The sequence below is a fragment of the Cibotium barometz genome, chromosome 24 (assembly GCF_041138505.1).
Source record: "Cibotium barometz isolate CiBa-2024 chromosome 24, ASM4113850v1, whole genome shotgun sequence".
NCBI lineage: Eukaryota > Viridiplantae > Streptophyta > Polypodiopsida > Cyatheales > Cibotiaceae > Cibotium > Cibotium barometz.
Window position 1 is genome coordinate 55,156,924 of NC_141069.1, and position 14,285 is coordinate 55,171,208.

At 42.6% G+C, this 14,285-nt stretch overlaps 1 protein-coding gene across 1 annotated transcript; it reads left to right on the top strand.

Moving 5' to 3' along the window:
- Positions 1-8,975: 8,975 nt before the first annotated feature.
- LOC147625460 (molybdate transporter 2-like) lies at positions 8,976-10,920 on the top strand. The gene has a single exon (XM_086818796.1). The coding sequence runs from the start codon at positions 9,048-9,050 to the stop codon at positions 10,482-10,484; it is 1,437 nt and encodes a 478-aa protein (XP_086674922.1). The 5' UTR covers positions 8,976-9,047; the 3' UTR covers positions 10,485-10,920.
- Positions 10,921-14,285: the final 3,365 nt, after the last annotated feature.

The following is a 14,285-nucleotide window of genomic DNA, read 5'->3' on the forward strand; positions in this document are numbered from 1 at the left end:
CAGAAACTGGGTTCTTTGTAATATTCAAAACATGAAGTACATTAGCCAAGTACTTCATTTTGCTATCCTGCATAGACAATGGCACTTTACCAACATGCGCAATGGGATGCGCAGTATCATCACATGCTTCTACATAACCTAGTTTTTCCATTTTCTACATATCTCTAAACCACTAAGCATGACTGGTCATGTGGTTAGAGGTGCCAAAATCCACATACCATATATCTTGAGATCCTGATATCCCCCCTGTTATGGAATTAAGCATGTGCTGCATCATAAACAGCTGCTCACTTCTGTCATCACCTCCATGTTTGCTAGATGATGTATAGTTGTCTTGTTGTAACTTCCCACTTTTAATGTCATTCTGATTTTTGTAGCAGTCCTTTGCCATGTGTCCTAGTTTGCCATAGTAATATGCTATTTGCATTTTGATTTCTTTGCCAACCACCTCGGCCTCTTTGGCTCCCCCTGCCTCCTCTAGAATGGCCTCGTCCACATGTGTATGATTGCTGCTGTGAATTATTGGATTGTTATTGTCCAGAATTTTGATTTCCTTATTAGCCACCTTGGCCTCAACCACGGCCTCTATCTCTGCCTCTACCTAAATTACCAGTATCAATAATACATGTCTTGTCTGCACTTCCAAAATGCACTGCTGCATTTTGTTGCAAGATTTCGAGCATATACAGTTCTCTACTAGAACTTTCAAAAAACTATCAAAAATACCCTACAGTGATGAAATAAGGCCCGTAACGTGCCTGAAATGCTAATCTAGCAAAAAAAACGACGTCCAAGAGGATAATATACCTGCCCTGTAGCTCTGCTCCCGTAACAAAGACAACTCCTCAATCGAAGATGTGTAGCTCCCAGAGCTACTGAGGGGGTGTTGTACCTAAACTAAGAAGGGGAAAGAGATGATGGCGCTTACCTGTGTAGTACCGCTTTCTTCCTTGCTTGTTGTTGCCTCTTGCTTGCCTCCTTAGCTCTCACACGAACTTATACCTTCCTAAAGGCAACACATGGAAATCTGCTTTTGACTTGAGGTCATCTATGAGTGACGAAAGGCATATTCTTGACATAATCCTTACATGTCTGTTGCTGTCCTGAAGCAAGCTCTACCATAAGCTTTTTTTGACAAAATTCAGTTATTCCTAAACTGTTTTGTCACGTGGGGTGATAGAAAACTATGGGTGCTTCTTGAGTCAATCAACACTTGGAAAACATTATTCGCAATCTTGATAGGAATTTTTATAATTGAAGCTCGGTTTTTAGCCTTACCTACATGAACAGCAACATTGACATGTGCATATTCTTCAATCTCCTCAGCCACAGTTGCAGCACAGCAGCTTTTCCTCGTGTTCCACAAGCGTTGTCATTACTTGAAAATCCACGTACATTCTCCTACACATTTTGCCTTGTTTTTTGATCTTTTGTAATTAATCCCTTACATTCCTCACGTGATGCTGGTTTGATTTTGCACTCATAAGTCCTATGACCCTTTTGTAAACAATGAAAACATAGGCCTTCATGCCACGCCTTTTCTACCATCTTTGGGGACAAATATGTGAAAGGCTGATTACCATTCTTCTTTCATTCTCTTATTCTACATAAAATTACCCTTCTTATCATAAAATAGATTTGATCTCTTTCTTTTATTTCCAAAACTTTCTTCATTCTTTCCCATCTGTTCATATGTCATGGCATACACCATAGCATCTTGGACTGTAGTTGGCTTGTTACCCTTAAGCATAAATTTGATTTGCCTGTTTAAGCCATTCACAAATCGAGAAGCTCTTTCCTTTTTTGTTAAAGAGGGTGAATATTTCTACAAGTCCCAAAATTTATCATGATATTCTGCAGTAAGTGCCCTCTGTTCCAAGTTTAAAAATTCAATCATTTTCTCCATGTGGTATTTTGGCGGAAAGTAATGCTAAATCATATGCCTGTTTATTATTATAGAGGCCATGTGATGTCCTTATTCCGTAAGTCCCTGCTATGCATAATCGACTTCCACCATAATTTTACAAAACTTTCAAAAAGAAGTACTGTCGTCTTTGCCTTAGCTTGCTCACTGAAGTTACATGTTCAAAAATAATCTTCAAGCTGCTCAATCCATGCTTCTGCTTCTTCACTCCTCTTCCTCTTTCCATTAAAGGTTGGTAGTGACCTTTTCTTTGTAACTTGTTTGAGGGAAAAATCATCTACATGTCCCGATTTAAATCCTGTGTCCATAGTAGTTTTCATGGCCTGCACTGTATCCTGCAACTCCTTAATAGCTCGATGAACGGAAAGATCGAAACCAACCTGTGCAGTAACTCTTGGTTGAGGATTTATAGGAATTTCACCAGGTTCTTCTTGCTGCTTCTTCATTCAAATTCATGGAAGCTTGAGTGTGCTTGGCTCTCATTCTTTCCTCTAATTCTTGATTCGTGTCAATAAGTCTGATAACTTCCTTTGGAGTTACACCCACACGCAATAATCCTTGTAAAAGCGTCTCTTCTTGCCCCGGGTTAACTATTGAATTTGTTTGATGTGCAGCCATCTTGTGACTATACACAGCAAAATTGCAAAACAATTCTTAAAGAGAAAGAAACTCCTGGCTATATCACAAAAATCGAAAATAATATTAGTCATCCAAGACCTACAATATCTGCAATCAAGTGCGGATTGCCCAACCTAGGCTGTGATACCAACTGAAACGTACCCATATTCTATTCCATGATCTAAGCACATATTTCTTACAACTTACAGAAATATCACATCATACTTTAGAAAACGAAGAGATTTTCAACAAACCATAATCGTTTACAAATCCAAAGTACCAATAATATTCGCCAATACAAAATCTCAAAATCAGAGAGAGAATCACCAACAAAAAGATCTAGCTAATAGGGCCTTTCTTCGACGCTCGTCCACCTAACCACCACGCTGGATGTCTCGCGGCTATCTCGGGTATACCTCTTCTAAATCTCGTCCACTCTGGGTTCTACCAAATGGATCCCAGAGGACATAAATTGTTATGGAAATAAGAATTGTGGAATTATTTGATATTTTATGTGATATTTATGGTATGCTTATTTGCCACATGGTCGTGACTGGCTACGCGCGAGAGCGTGGAGCAATGGTCGCATGGTGTTGGGCGGATAAGTGAGATTTAATGTGTCTTGTGTTTTTAGTGAGCAGATCAGTGCATGGAGTAGCATGGGTGCGATGGATTTTGGCCGGTGCATGGCCGTCGTATTTTGATGTGCGATGATGGTCACCCGCCGCCCATAGTTTCATTTAATTAAATTGCATGTCCAAGCCCTGTTTCGAATGCTTGTTGCGGTTATATTTCCTATGTAAACCCCCATATGAGTTTCTTTTAGGCTAAACTACTCACTATGACCCTCTTATACATTATCTAACATGGTTAAGTATAGAACAGAAATCGCTTACAAATGACACCACAAAACATGCATAAAAAGTCCTAAAATCGACCCAAAATCGACATATCTAAAATTACTAAATTTGTGACCAAACTTAATCTTTTATGTCCTCTAAGTATTTCATAATTTTTAACATTAAATATAAATGCTAAAAATCGCCGAGTCAGATGGACCCAAAAATATGTACATATGAGTACGTTACATTCAATAAAAATTACGAACATATGAATACGTTACACCGTCGACAAACCAGAGAGAGAGAGAGAGAGAGAGAGAGAGAGAGAGAGAGAGAGAGAGAGAGAGAGAGAGGCGTTTGCTCGTCAAGCAAAATCGTAGAGAAGCCGTCTCAAAAGGAAGAATTGTGAAGCTCAAAGGTTTTTTTTCCTAAGGTTTAATCAATCATAAAATTGTTGGGGACCCAAATGTTGACCTGCCACAATGTAATTAATTAATGAAAAAAGAACGTTTGGGACCGAATATGTTTACAAATGTTGTTTTCTCGTCACTTTTAAATAATTAAAGCGATTGGATTTTTTTGTATTTTGCGGGCTGATTTCACTATGGTTTGCGGCTTGGTTTGCATGGTTTTTTGCATGTGGTGCTTGTTGGATTGCATGTGGTGTGTGGTAGCATCTCCATGGTGTTTGGCACGCTTTCTTGGAGAAGGCTGGCCTCTGGCTGCCTGGAGAACTCTGTTCTCGTGGCGGCCTCTTTGCGGTCTTTGGCATCTTGCTTCGAGGACTTTGTCCTCGTGGGGGATGTGTCCCTTTGTAGAAACTTCTGCTCTTGGTACGTGGCGCCTTCTCCGTGGTCTTCGGAATGCCTGCGTGCAGAACTTTGTAGGATGCCCACATGACGCTTGCAATTTGTATTGACCTCTCTCAGTGAATGGTTTCTTGCTCATGTGTTTTCATCTGCTTGGTTCTCCGTGCGCAACTGTTCTATTGCTATGTATGGTCAATGTGGTGCTACATCTCGTATATAACGTGGAATTAGCGATGCTACTTTTGCATGCATTGTTAGACATGTTTAAGCCATCTTCTTCCATTCGTGCCTGAAGGACTTGCATAAGGCTCACTTCTGGTTTCATGCCCACAATATTTCTACAGAAGAGATTTCCAGAGGCAGAACCTTGTACGCCTAGTTCGGCCGAGGTGACCTCAAAAACAAGGCATGTCTTACCCTTATGAATGTCTTTGAACGTGCTTTTGTATACATGGAGAATCATATTCTCAAGAAATGGTCCGTGACACTTGGTGTGACCCTGCTGAAAATGATGAGAAGTGACAAATACTTTCCCAGTGCCCAATGGATAATCCCCAAGGCTGCTGCCAACGGGATGGATTTCGCCAGAGCCCACGTAGTTTGGAAATGTTTGAAGACTCTAGACTTCGCAGACATCTCCGATATCAGAAAAGTTTTCTTCAGGGATCACTACATTGAAGGGGAGGCAGCACGGTACTTCCTGTTGAGAGATATAATCGCGGTGTTATGTGTATGTGGGAAAGCACCCTAGAGGTGCAAGATATTGTGGTGAGATAGGAATGCCACATGTAATATTATATGGTGTGTGAGTGTTGACCAAAAAAGTGGAAAAGGAGTTGCCACATGGATGATGATGTGTAAAGTGGGATAAGGCTAGAGAGCCTATATCATTGTATGGTTCATTGTGATATGCAATACAAGGGAATAGTGTTGAGTGTGCAATCTCTCTCTCTCTAGTTATGGAGTTTTTAGTGTGGTTTAATCTACCTTAATCTTATGCTTAATCTATGTCCTTCACCATGATCAATCCCATTTCTATGGTGTGTGAGTGTTGACCAAAAGAGTGGAAAAGGAGTTGCCACATGGATGATGATGTGTAAAGTGGGATAAGGCTAGAGAGCCTATATCATTGTATGGTTCATTGTGATATGCAATACAAGGGAATAGTGTTGAGTGTGCAATCTCTCTCTCTCTAGTTATGGAGTTTTTAGTGTGGTTTAATCCACCTTAATCTTATGCTTAATCTATGTCCTTCACCATGATCAATCCCATTTTAGGATTCTTAACATGGTATCAGAGCCAAATGGGCTCTTGGTCATGGTGTTTATTATGTATATTAGCTTGGTTGTGAGTTTCTTTGATTAAGCATTATTTTCAGCTTATTATGAAAAAAAAATTATGCACACTCATATTATCATTTGGATTTGCATTTGTGAGGATTTGAGAGAGATTTGGAGCTACCATTCTCAAGTTTGAGAGGAGATTTGCAACAAGGAGGTTGCATAGAAGCTGCCCAAGAGAGTTGCAAATGGAGTTTTGCAACAAGGAAAGCCTGCTCATCATCAAGGAAGCTGAAAATGGAGATTTCAGCATTATGAAGGCTATGGAGTCTTCATCATCATCATCAAGGAGAAGCTGCCACCCAACAAAGTTTTGTGAAGGTAAAAGTGTGATTTTGCCTCAAGTTTTTGTTATTGAGCATGGAAGAAGGGTTGCTGATTTGTGGGATGAGAAGATCCTATGGTTCTTTGCATTTGGGCAAAGAGTGTAAGAGGTGTAAGCTTGTCAATTTGGTGGCAAGCTATAATGGGCTGATTTGCAGCTCATGTTAGAGCATGTTGAAAGGCATGGCTCACAAAGTTGCTCATGGTGGAAGATGGGCAACAATGGTGGAAGCACTTAATAGCTTTCACATGTTTGGCACCTAGAGATTTCTTGTGAGAAATCCAGTTGAAGGCACCCTTGGAGTGGTTTCCTTGTGAGAGAAGCCGCATGGAAAGCTTGCTTGTCAAAGATGGAAGAGGCAAGGAGTTATGGAGCTCATGTGTGAGCTCAACATGGCCATGTAAATGGCTATGATGAAACCTTATGAAAAAGGTTGAAGAGGCAAAGATTTGTGCATCAAGAAGGATGCATTCATGAAGCATGCTATGGTAAAAGACATGCAATTTAGAGCTCAAATGGGAGCACACAAATGGCCACATTGGGGGCTACTATGGCACCTTGGTTTGGAGACCTTGGAGAAGCATGCATAGCAACAATGAAAGAAAAAGATCTCAGGAAGAAGGGCTGACAGATGGAGCTTCACCAAAACATGTAAAAGAAATGAAGAAAATGGAGCAGCAGCACCTTAGAGAAGATGGTGCTTTGGAAATACAAAGAATAGCAATATATGGCTGCAAGACGAATTGTGCAGCATTGCAGAAAGGTAAGCAAAGGTCGCGCCACAACATTGAATCTCAGAGAAAGCATGAGAGAGTGCTCATAGTAGTGAGCTTCAGTTGCCACAAGTGGTAGCGCATACAGAGAAGCACTGCCAGGTGTAAGGAAACTATGACCACGTAGTTGGAGAAACAACTATGGCGACCTTAGTCAGGTTGCCGTGAACCTTTGGCTATGGCGTAGAAAAGCTGTGCAGCGATAGTAGCGCAGGAGCAAGGAAAGCAGTAGCTACAACTTGTGCAAGTGAGAGGCAAACACGTTCAGGAAGACAGAGGCGATGCAGGCAGAAAAACTGTGGCGATGGAGAAGATATTGAAGCAGCAGCGAGATGTGCAGAAGCAGCTGAGACTCGAGAGGAAAGAGAAGAAGACCCTGTGGGTGTCAGGGAGCCTGACGACGGCAGCAGAATCATCGACGCACAGAGAGCATTCAACGCGTAGTCCTCAGCGGAGCCTGCAGCGATTTCAAAAAGTTTTTTTTCAAAAGCATTTAAAAATGAAAGATTCAAACTTTGTAAGGACACATTCACATGGGTTTAGAAACTTAAAGGCACATTCACACACAACACACATTTTCGATTTAATCCTTGGTTATATGATAAGATAATATGAACCAAAGATGATGTTCACATGAGGGTCCGCCGCCCTGCTTTGGCCAAAAAGGTTGTGTAATTTTTTATTTTGTTTCACCCAAAAATGATGATGGACAAATCGTCCACGAGCATGCGTGCTCAAAATAGAATTTTTTGTAATCATCCATGGTATGAGGGTAACCTACCCGAGCTCATCGAGAAGCTCAAAATGGTTGTCGTGTGATGTGTGCAAGAGCGATGCACGTGTGAGGTGCATGCGCATGGGTTGGTTCCCACCCAAACTTCTACGTTCAAATCGGACTCAGTGGTTCCGCTGTGAGCGAGTTGGCTCAAAATGGACTAGGTGTCTAAGATGGTAGACACAGGCACACATGTTTGGTTGATGAACACTCCAATGTATCATTGAGGGGGAGTGTTGAGAGGTAGCGATTGCGGTTGTGCAATGCTACATTGATATGGGTGATGGATGAGGGGTGAGTTGTGGAACACCTCGATTAAGAGGGGGTGTTGAGAGATATAATCACGGTGTTGTGTGTATGTGGGAAAGCACCCTAGAGGTGCAAGATATTGTGGTGAGATAGGAATGCCACATGTAATATTGTATGGTGTGTGAGTGTTGACCAAAAGAGTGGAAAAGGAGTTGCCACATGGATGATGATGTGTAAAGTGGGATAAGGCTAGAGAGCCTATATCATTGTATGGTTCATTGTGATATGCAATACAAGGGAATAGTGTTGAGTGTGCAATCTCTCTCTCTCTCTAGTTATTGAGTTTTTAGTGTGGTTTAATTCACCTTAATCTTATGCTTAATCTATGTCCTTCACCATGATCAATCCCATTTTAGGATTCTTAACACTTCCTGCAGAATCTTGATGAGAGAAAGAGCAGGACACGGAACAAGAAGAAGGGAAAGGACTACTAGAAGAGGAGCATGATGGCATGAACCAAATAGGCGACGAAAGAAAACCCATAGTTGTTGAGGAAAGCCCACCAGACGTCGATTCGAATGAACCGTATATAAATTCCTCAGAGGAGAGAACTATTGAGTTTTTGAGGGCCGTGAGTGAGGGTGACGACTTTATAAAACTTCCTCCGCGCCATGATCTCAGTGATGAGGCTTTTTTGTAGTTCCCTGCCTGTGGAGCAGCGTCATGTAAATAAATAAAAGTTCTATGCAAGCAAAAAATACCATTCCCAGTAGTGTGTTGCCCTCGTAAAATCTACCTTTATCAAATATCACTCTTGTTTCATGTATTCTATTTCTTTCTTTCAAAAAGTTATGGCATCCGACCAACTAGTAAAATTAAAGTCCGTGTAACGGCCACTTTAGGTTGGCATTTCCAAAACCTGTTTGCGACTAACGTTGAGGGACATTTAATTGATGCCCACAACAGTGGGCATCAATTAAATATATGCACAAATAAACGAATTGTCAATAAATTATTTTTTAAAAATTAAAATTTTGACGACTACTAGAAGGGAGCCAAGTACTCCGTAGGACCCCTCATATTAAAATTAAAATTTTGACGACTACTAGAAGGGAGCCAAGTACTCCGTAGGACCCCTCATATCCTCTACAAAGCGAGGGCAAGGTAACTATCGGGTGCGTCTAGTTGAGAATCGAACCTCGTACCTCCAAGTTACAAGCCACCACATAAACCATTGTCAATAAATTAATTATTATTTCACAAAAAGTGCTTTTCTGAAAGGCGTAACCTTTGACGCATTGGAAAGGTTTTGACCTTTGAAGCATTGGAAAGGTTAGGATAGCGCACATAGTATATACACATTGCTGCTTGAGTTAGAACCTAACAGGGAAGATGCGCAGAGGGTGTTGCAGCAGCTATGGCGACTGCGTGTCACACGTTCGTTCAAGCCTGCGCTATAAGCTGTTTTGGGCGGAGGTGAGCGGGGCGCTGGGCGACTTGGGCACCTTTGTGCCTATCGCCATCGCGCTCACCCTCGTCAACGGCCTGGACTTGGGCACCACCCTCCTCTTCACGGGCGCCTACAACATCGCCACGGGCCTCCTGTTCGGGGTACCCATGCCCGTGCAGCCCATGAAGTCGATCGCTGCAGTGGCCATCTCCCAGACAGATACCCTCTCCATCGCTCAAATCTGTGCGGCCGGCCTCTGTACGGCCGGCCTTATGCTCTTTCTGGGCATCACCGGCCTCATGGGGTTTATTCAGCGTGTTCTCCCCATGCCCGTTGTCCGTGGTATACAGCTCTCCCAAGGTATCAGCTTCGGCAAAACGGCCGTACAGTATGTACTCAAGGAGCAGAACTTCTCCACCGGGTCTAGTAGTGGACGCCGCCCCTGGCTCGGCCTTGATGGCATGCTGTTAAGCCTAATTGCCCTTGTCTTTATCGTACTTATCACCGGTTCGGGTGATAGTTTTGTACAGCAGACCATCTCTTCATCGCATCATGATAGCAGCCAAGAGGAGATCGAATCTGATGTAGAGAGTGTGCAAAAGCATCATCTAAAGATGAGCTCATCATGGGAAAGCAAGCTAGAGGCCATACCAACCGCCCTCATTGTGTTCTTGTTGGGCGTCATTCTTGCCTTCATCCGAAAACCAAGCATTTGGAGTAATCTCACATTCGGCCCTTCCACACCCCAGATTGTGGACATCTCATGGGATGATTGGAAGACAGGGTTTGTGAGGGGGGCCATACCACAGATCCCGTTATCTATATTAAACTCGGTTATAGCTGTCTGTAGGCTATCATCTGACTTGTTTCCTGATAAAATAGTGACTCCTACTGGGGTTTCTACCAGCGTTGGGGTGATGAATCTGGTGGGCTGTTGGTTTGGGGCTATGCCAGTCTGCCATGGAGCTGGAGGACTAGCTGGGCAGTGCAGATTTGGGGCCAGAAGTGGTGCAGCAGTGGTACTACTAGGAACAGGGAAAATGATTTTGAGTCTGTTAGTGGGAAGCTCATTGGTGGAAATACTTTCTGAATTCCCCATTGGACTGTTGGGAGTTTTGCTTCTCTTTTCAGGAGTAGAGCTGGCCATGGCATGCAGGGATCAAAACAGCCGGTTGGATGCATTTGTGATGCTTGTGTGCACTGTAGTGTCTTTGGGCTCCAATGCAGCGTTGGGCTTTGGATGCGGGATTGTGCTTTACTTGCTGTTGAAACTGAGAGCGGTGCACTACACTTTGTGGTGGAGCATGCTAAGAGAAACTCTCACAGCTCGAAGCTCTGAAGTGCCTGAAGGATATCGAGCATGTCCATCCAACTCTTAGCAATTATATGGTTATTGTGCCAGCAAGCATGCTTATATTCCTAAAAGCAAGGATGTGGATATATAGACTGGTTTTCTGTGTCATGGTTATCTGATATAATCTATCAAAGTTCATAAAGCGGGATGGGATCAATGGCTTGAGTTGATCCAGCAGTTTTCGAAGAGCGTTACATGGAACTTTCTAGTGCACCATTGCAGATGCCAGTTGATTCAAATGCACATTGCAAAGATTCCAGAAATTTTTTTGTTCGGTCTATAAGAACCTTCTCCTTGCTACTGTCTTGTTGTACAGTATGTATCCTGAACAGTGATTTATATGCACTGTCCATAATACTCTCAACTTATTGGTTACTAGGATATGTGTCTTTTTGTAAAAGAGGATCTTGCGCATTACATACAGTATTGTTATATATGGAGGGGCTCCTCTCTTGAAGTTTGGCTGTGGTATGTTATTGCGATGTTGGGAGGCGTTTGATCAAATGGGGACAATATCTTCACTAGCTTGACACTTGCTCCTGTGATGTACGGGCATGTTTTTTTAATCTTCCTCGAGTGTCTAGTGTCACCATGGTAGCTTATTAAAAGTTGGCCAAATGAATAGAACATTGTGTTAACACGGGTTGTTGATTGGGTTAGAATTGCAAATTATGAAGCTAATCGTCTTAGGGTAGTATATACTGGTTGGTACCTATTATTTATAATTCATGCTAACTCACCAAGCATTAGTTGAAGACTACCCTCGATTTGAGTTGCATCCTGAACTCCATAGTTAGCCACCGGTGGCCCAACAATGGGGGGGGGTGGGGGGGGTCGTGCTGTCCGTTCTACACGGCGTCCCTCTCCTGAAGTGGTGGCATCTTTTGCAGTCATCCAAAGCCTGCTGCAGTTTTTTCACTCCTGTCCCATGCTCACTTTTTACTTGGGTAGTACAAACACAAAAAAAAAAAAGCAAGCTCCCACATTTATCCATGTGGCAAGAAGGAAAACAGGTTAGAGTGAATTTCCTCCTCTCAAAAAGAAAAGCTCTCTGCTCTGCTCTTTATCAAAAATATGGTTGCTCTCTCCTTGGCTGGTGGCATTCATGCAGGCTTATGTGAGCACAGGGTCTGCTCTCCTAGCCGATTCTGTGTGCTAGTTTGGCACGGTGGATGATGCTGCTCGCAGTCACGAGTGGTCTTGGGCAACGATGAGCTGCAGTTTGCAGAGCTGGGCGACCTTATCTCTTGGCGGATTGGCCACTACCACCAGCTTCATGGCAGCAGCAATGTGCCACATTGATTCGAATGTGCTAGTCATCTCTCTCCCATTTGTTGGATTTCTTCTTTTTCACCACTTGGCCGGTCAAGTGGACTTTTCTTGTTTCGTGCCAAGGTACGGGAGGCCAGGGATCTTCGTGTCAAGCGTACTGAGGCCATGATTCGTGTCATCTACAGGAGGCTAGGCCTCGTGTTGCCTGTAGTGTGGCCAGGATGTGGAACCCATTGTCAAGTATCCCAGTTTAGGCTTCCCACTGAGCCAAATTCGTGCTTGGGAAGACCTGCTATTTATAGGTTCTGGGATTAGGAGATATATTCACTTCATAATGCATGTGCACTCATCTTTGCTTGCTTGAAACTAGTTTCGCATGACCTGTTTTCATTTGACTGCTTGCTATGATGTGTATAGTTCATGGGCAAGGTATGCTCACTCATTAACCCTGCGAATGCCTTGTATTCTGACATGGTTTGTGGCATGTGAACATGTGGTAAGTATCCATTTAAACCCTTGTTTATTATTCTCAAATGTTTTATAGTCACATCCACCTTTATTGAGGGGGGGCGGAGGGGGGGCACGTGTCACAAGGGCATAGGACCCCTTACACCAACTTTGCGAACTCTCACCTCTCAATGTATCCAAGAGGTGCATCTCTCTCTTTCAAAAAACTGTCGTATATGCTATCCGTACCTGTACGTTGCTGAACCCAATCTGCTGTACACAGCTGTATCCGACTTGATGTACCTATTGTCGTATTGTACCTTGTTGAACCCAACTTGCACCTCTGCCATATTGTACCTTGCTGTACTTTGACGTGTACATGTTGCCATACTGTACGTTGTTGTACTTGACCTGTTGTTCCTACATGGTACCTGCACTGGACTTGTTGAGTTTGCAACTGTACCTGTTGTACTACCTGCACCATCTACACTTACTTGAGTACCTATTACTTCTTCACTTGAGTACCTGCTACACCTCCATCGTACCTATTTGAGTACTTGCATCGACATCTGTGTGCCTGTTTGAGTACTTGCAATGACACCTGTGCCTTAGGACTAAGTGCCACGGGGTCTTAAAGACCCTTGTCAAGTGATATCAATGGATGGCATTGATCAAAATCGCGATGCCTTTTTTGGACCATCTGATAAAGTAAACTAGGGCTAATAAACTAGGGGTGAAAAACATAGAATATAATGGCTTGAAACCACGTGGTTTTGTTGCTTGAAGGTATAGTGTAGTGGTAAAATGTTTCCAATGGTGACCTAGGATCTTGAGTTCAAATCCTCTTTTGCACGTAACATTTTGCTCCAAAATTTTTAAAGTCCCAAACTCAAATTCACCCTCATTCTATGATGTAAACTAGGAAGTAAACTATGATTTGCTAAGTAAACTAGGAAGTAAACTATGCTCGCTTAGTAAACTAAGAAGTAAATTAGGATCGCTTCCTAAACTAGGAAGTAAACTATGCACATTTAGTAAACTATGAAGTAAACTATGATTGCTTAGTAACCTAGTTTACTGGCCCTAGTTTACTTTATCCGACGGCCCAAAAAAGGCGTCGCGATTTTTGATCAATGCCATCTATTGATATCACCTAACAAGGGTCTTTAAGACCCCGTGGCACTTAGTCCTGAGGGACACCCGTGTACCTATTTGAGTACTTGCAAAACGACACCCTTGTACTTGGTGATGTATGAGTACCTGTTTGTGTACCCATACCTCGAAGACTTGTACACAATCTCTGCAAGTAGTGAACTAGGCTCTAGTGGAAGAGCGCATGTTGGTGCTCGCTTCCTCTTCCATTTGTTGGTTTTCTTCAATTTCTTGCAAAACCTACATTTATTAGGTTCAGCGAACTCACTAAGTACAGGTTTGGCAAACTCACATATCTAAGTGCTTTCATTTTTGTCTTTGCATTGGAAATAGTAGAAAGCCTATAAGCTTGATTCCATAGATCTCACAAAATTTCAGACACCCTAACAACTTGAGAGATTAAACACCCTGTAATCGTGCATCAGATTATCAGAAAACCTAGAACCGAGTCAAAAATCATCAAGTTCAGCTAAGAAACCCTAAAATTGAGTGGTAATCGAACCCCAAAATCTCAAAATCGAGCTAAGAAGTTCTAAAACCCTGTGTTAGACCTTGGATTGTTTTAGAACACCAAAAACCCTAAAACATTTATCTTACATAGATAAGAACCCCTATGCCCCTTGTGCTAGGGCAATAGAAACTCTTAATTATGGACGTGACAGAATTTAGAGACCCTAAATGCTTAATGCTTGTGCTACAGACGCAATGGCTTTTGTTAGAGCATCACAAAACCTAAAAGCCTTAACAAGATACCCTTATAGCACTGATTGTTCTACCTTCTGACTAAGGCTTTATGCAGTTGGAAACTAGGTAGATGGATGGAGAAGTGCAAGGAGAGAGAGAGAGGGGGGGTGGCAAGACCCCCCAGCCTTTCTCATTAGCCAACCATTGAAGATGCAATTGTGATCATTCTCCAAAATAGGGCTCTAAGTCATTTATCGTCCCGCTTTTTTCA

Coding starts and splice junctions, on each gene's coding strand:
- LOC147625460 (XM_086818796.1), top strand. CDS start 9,048: ATGCGCAGAGGGTGTTGCAGCAGCTATGGCGACTGCGTGTCACACGTT.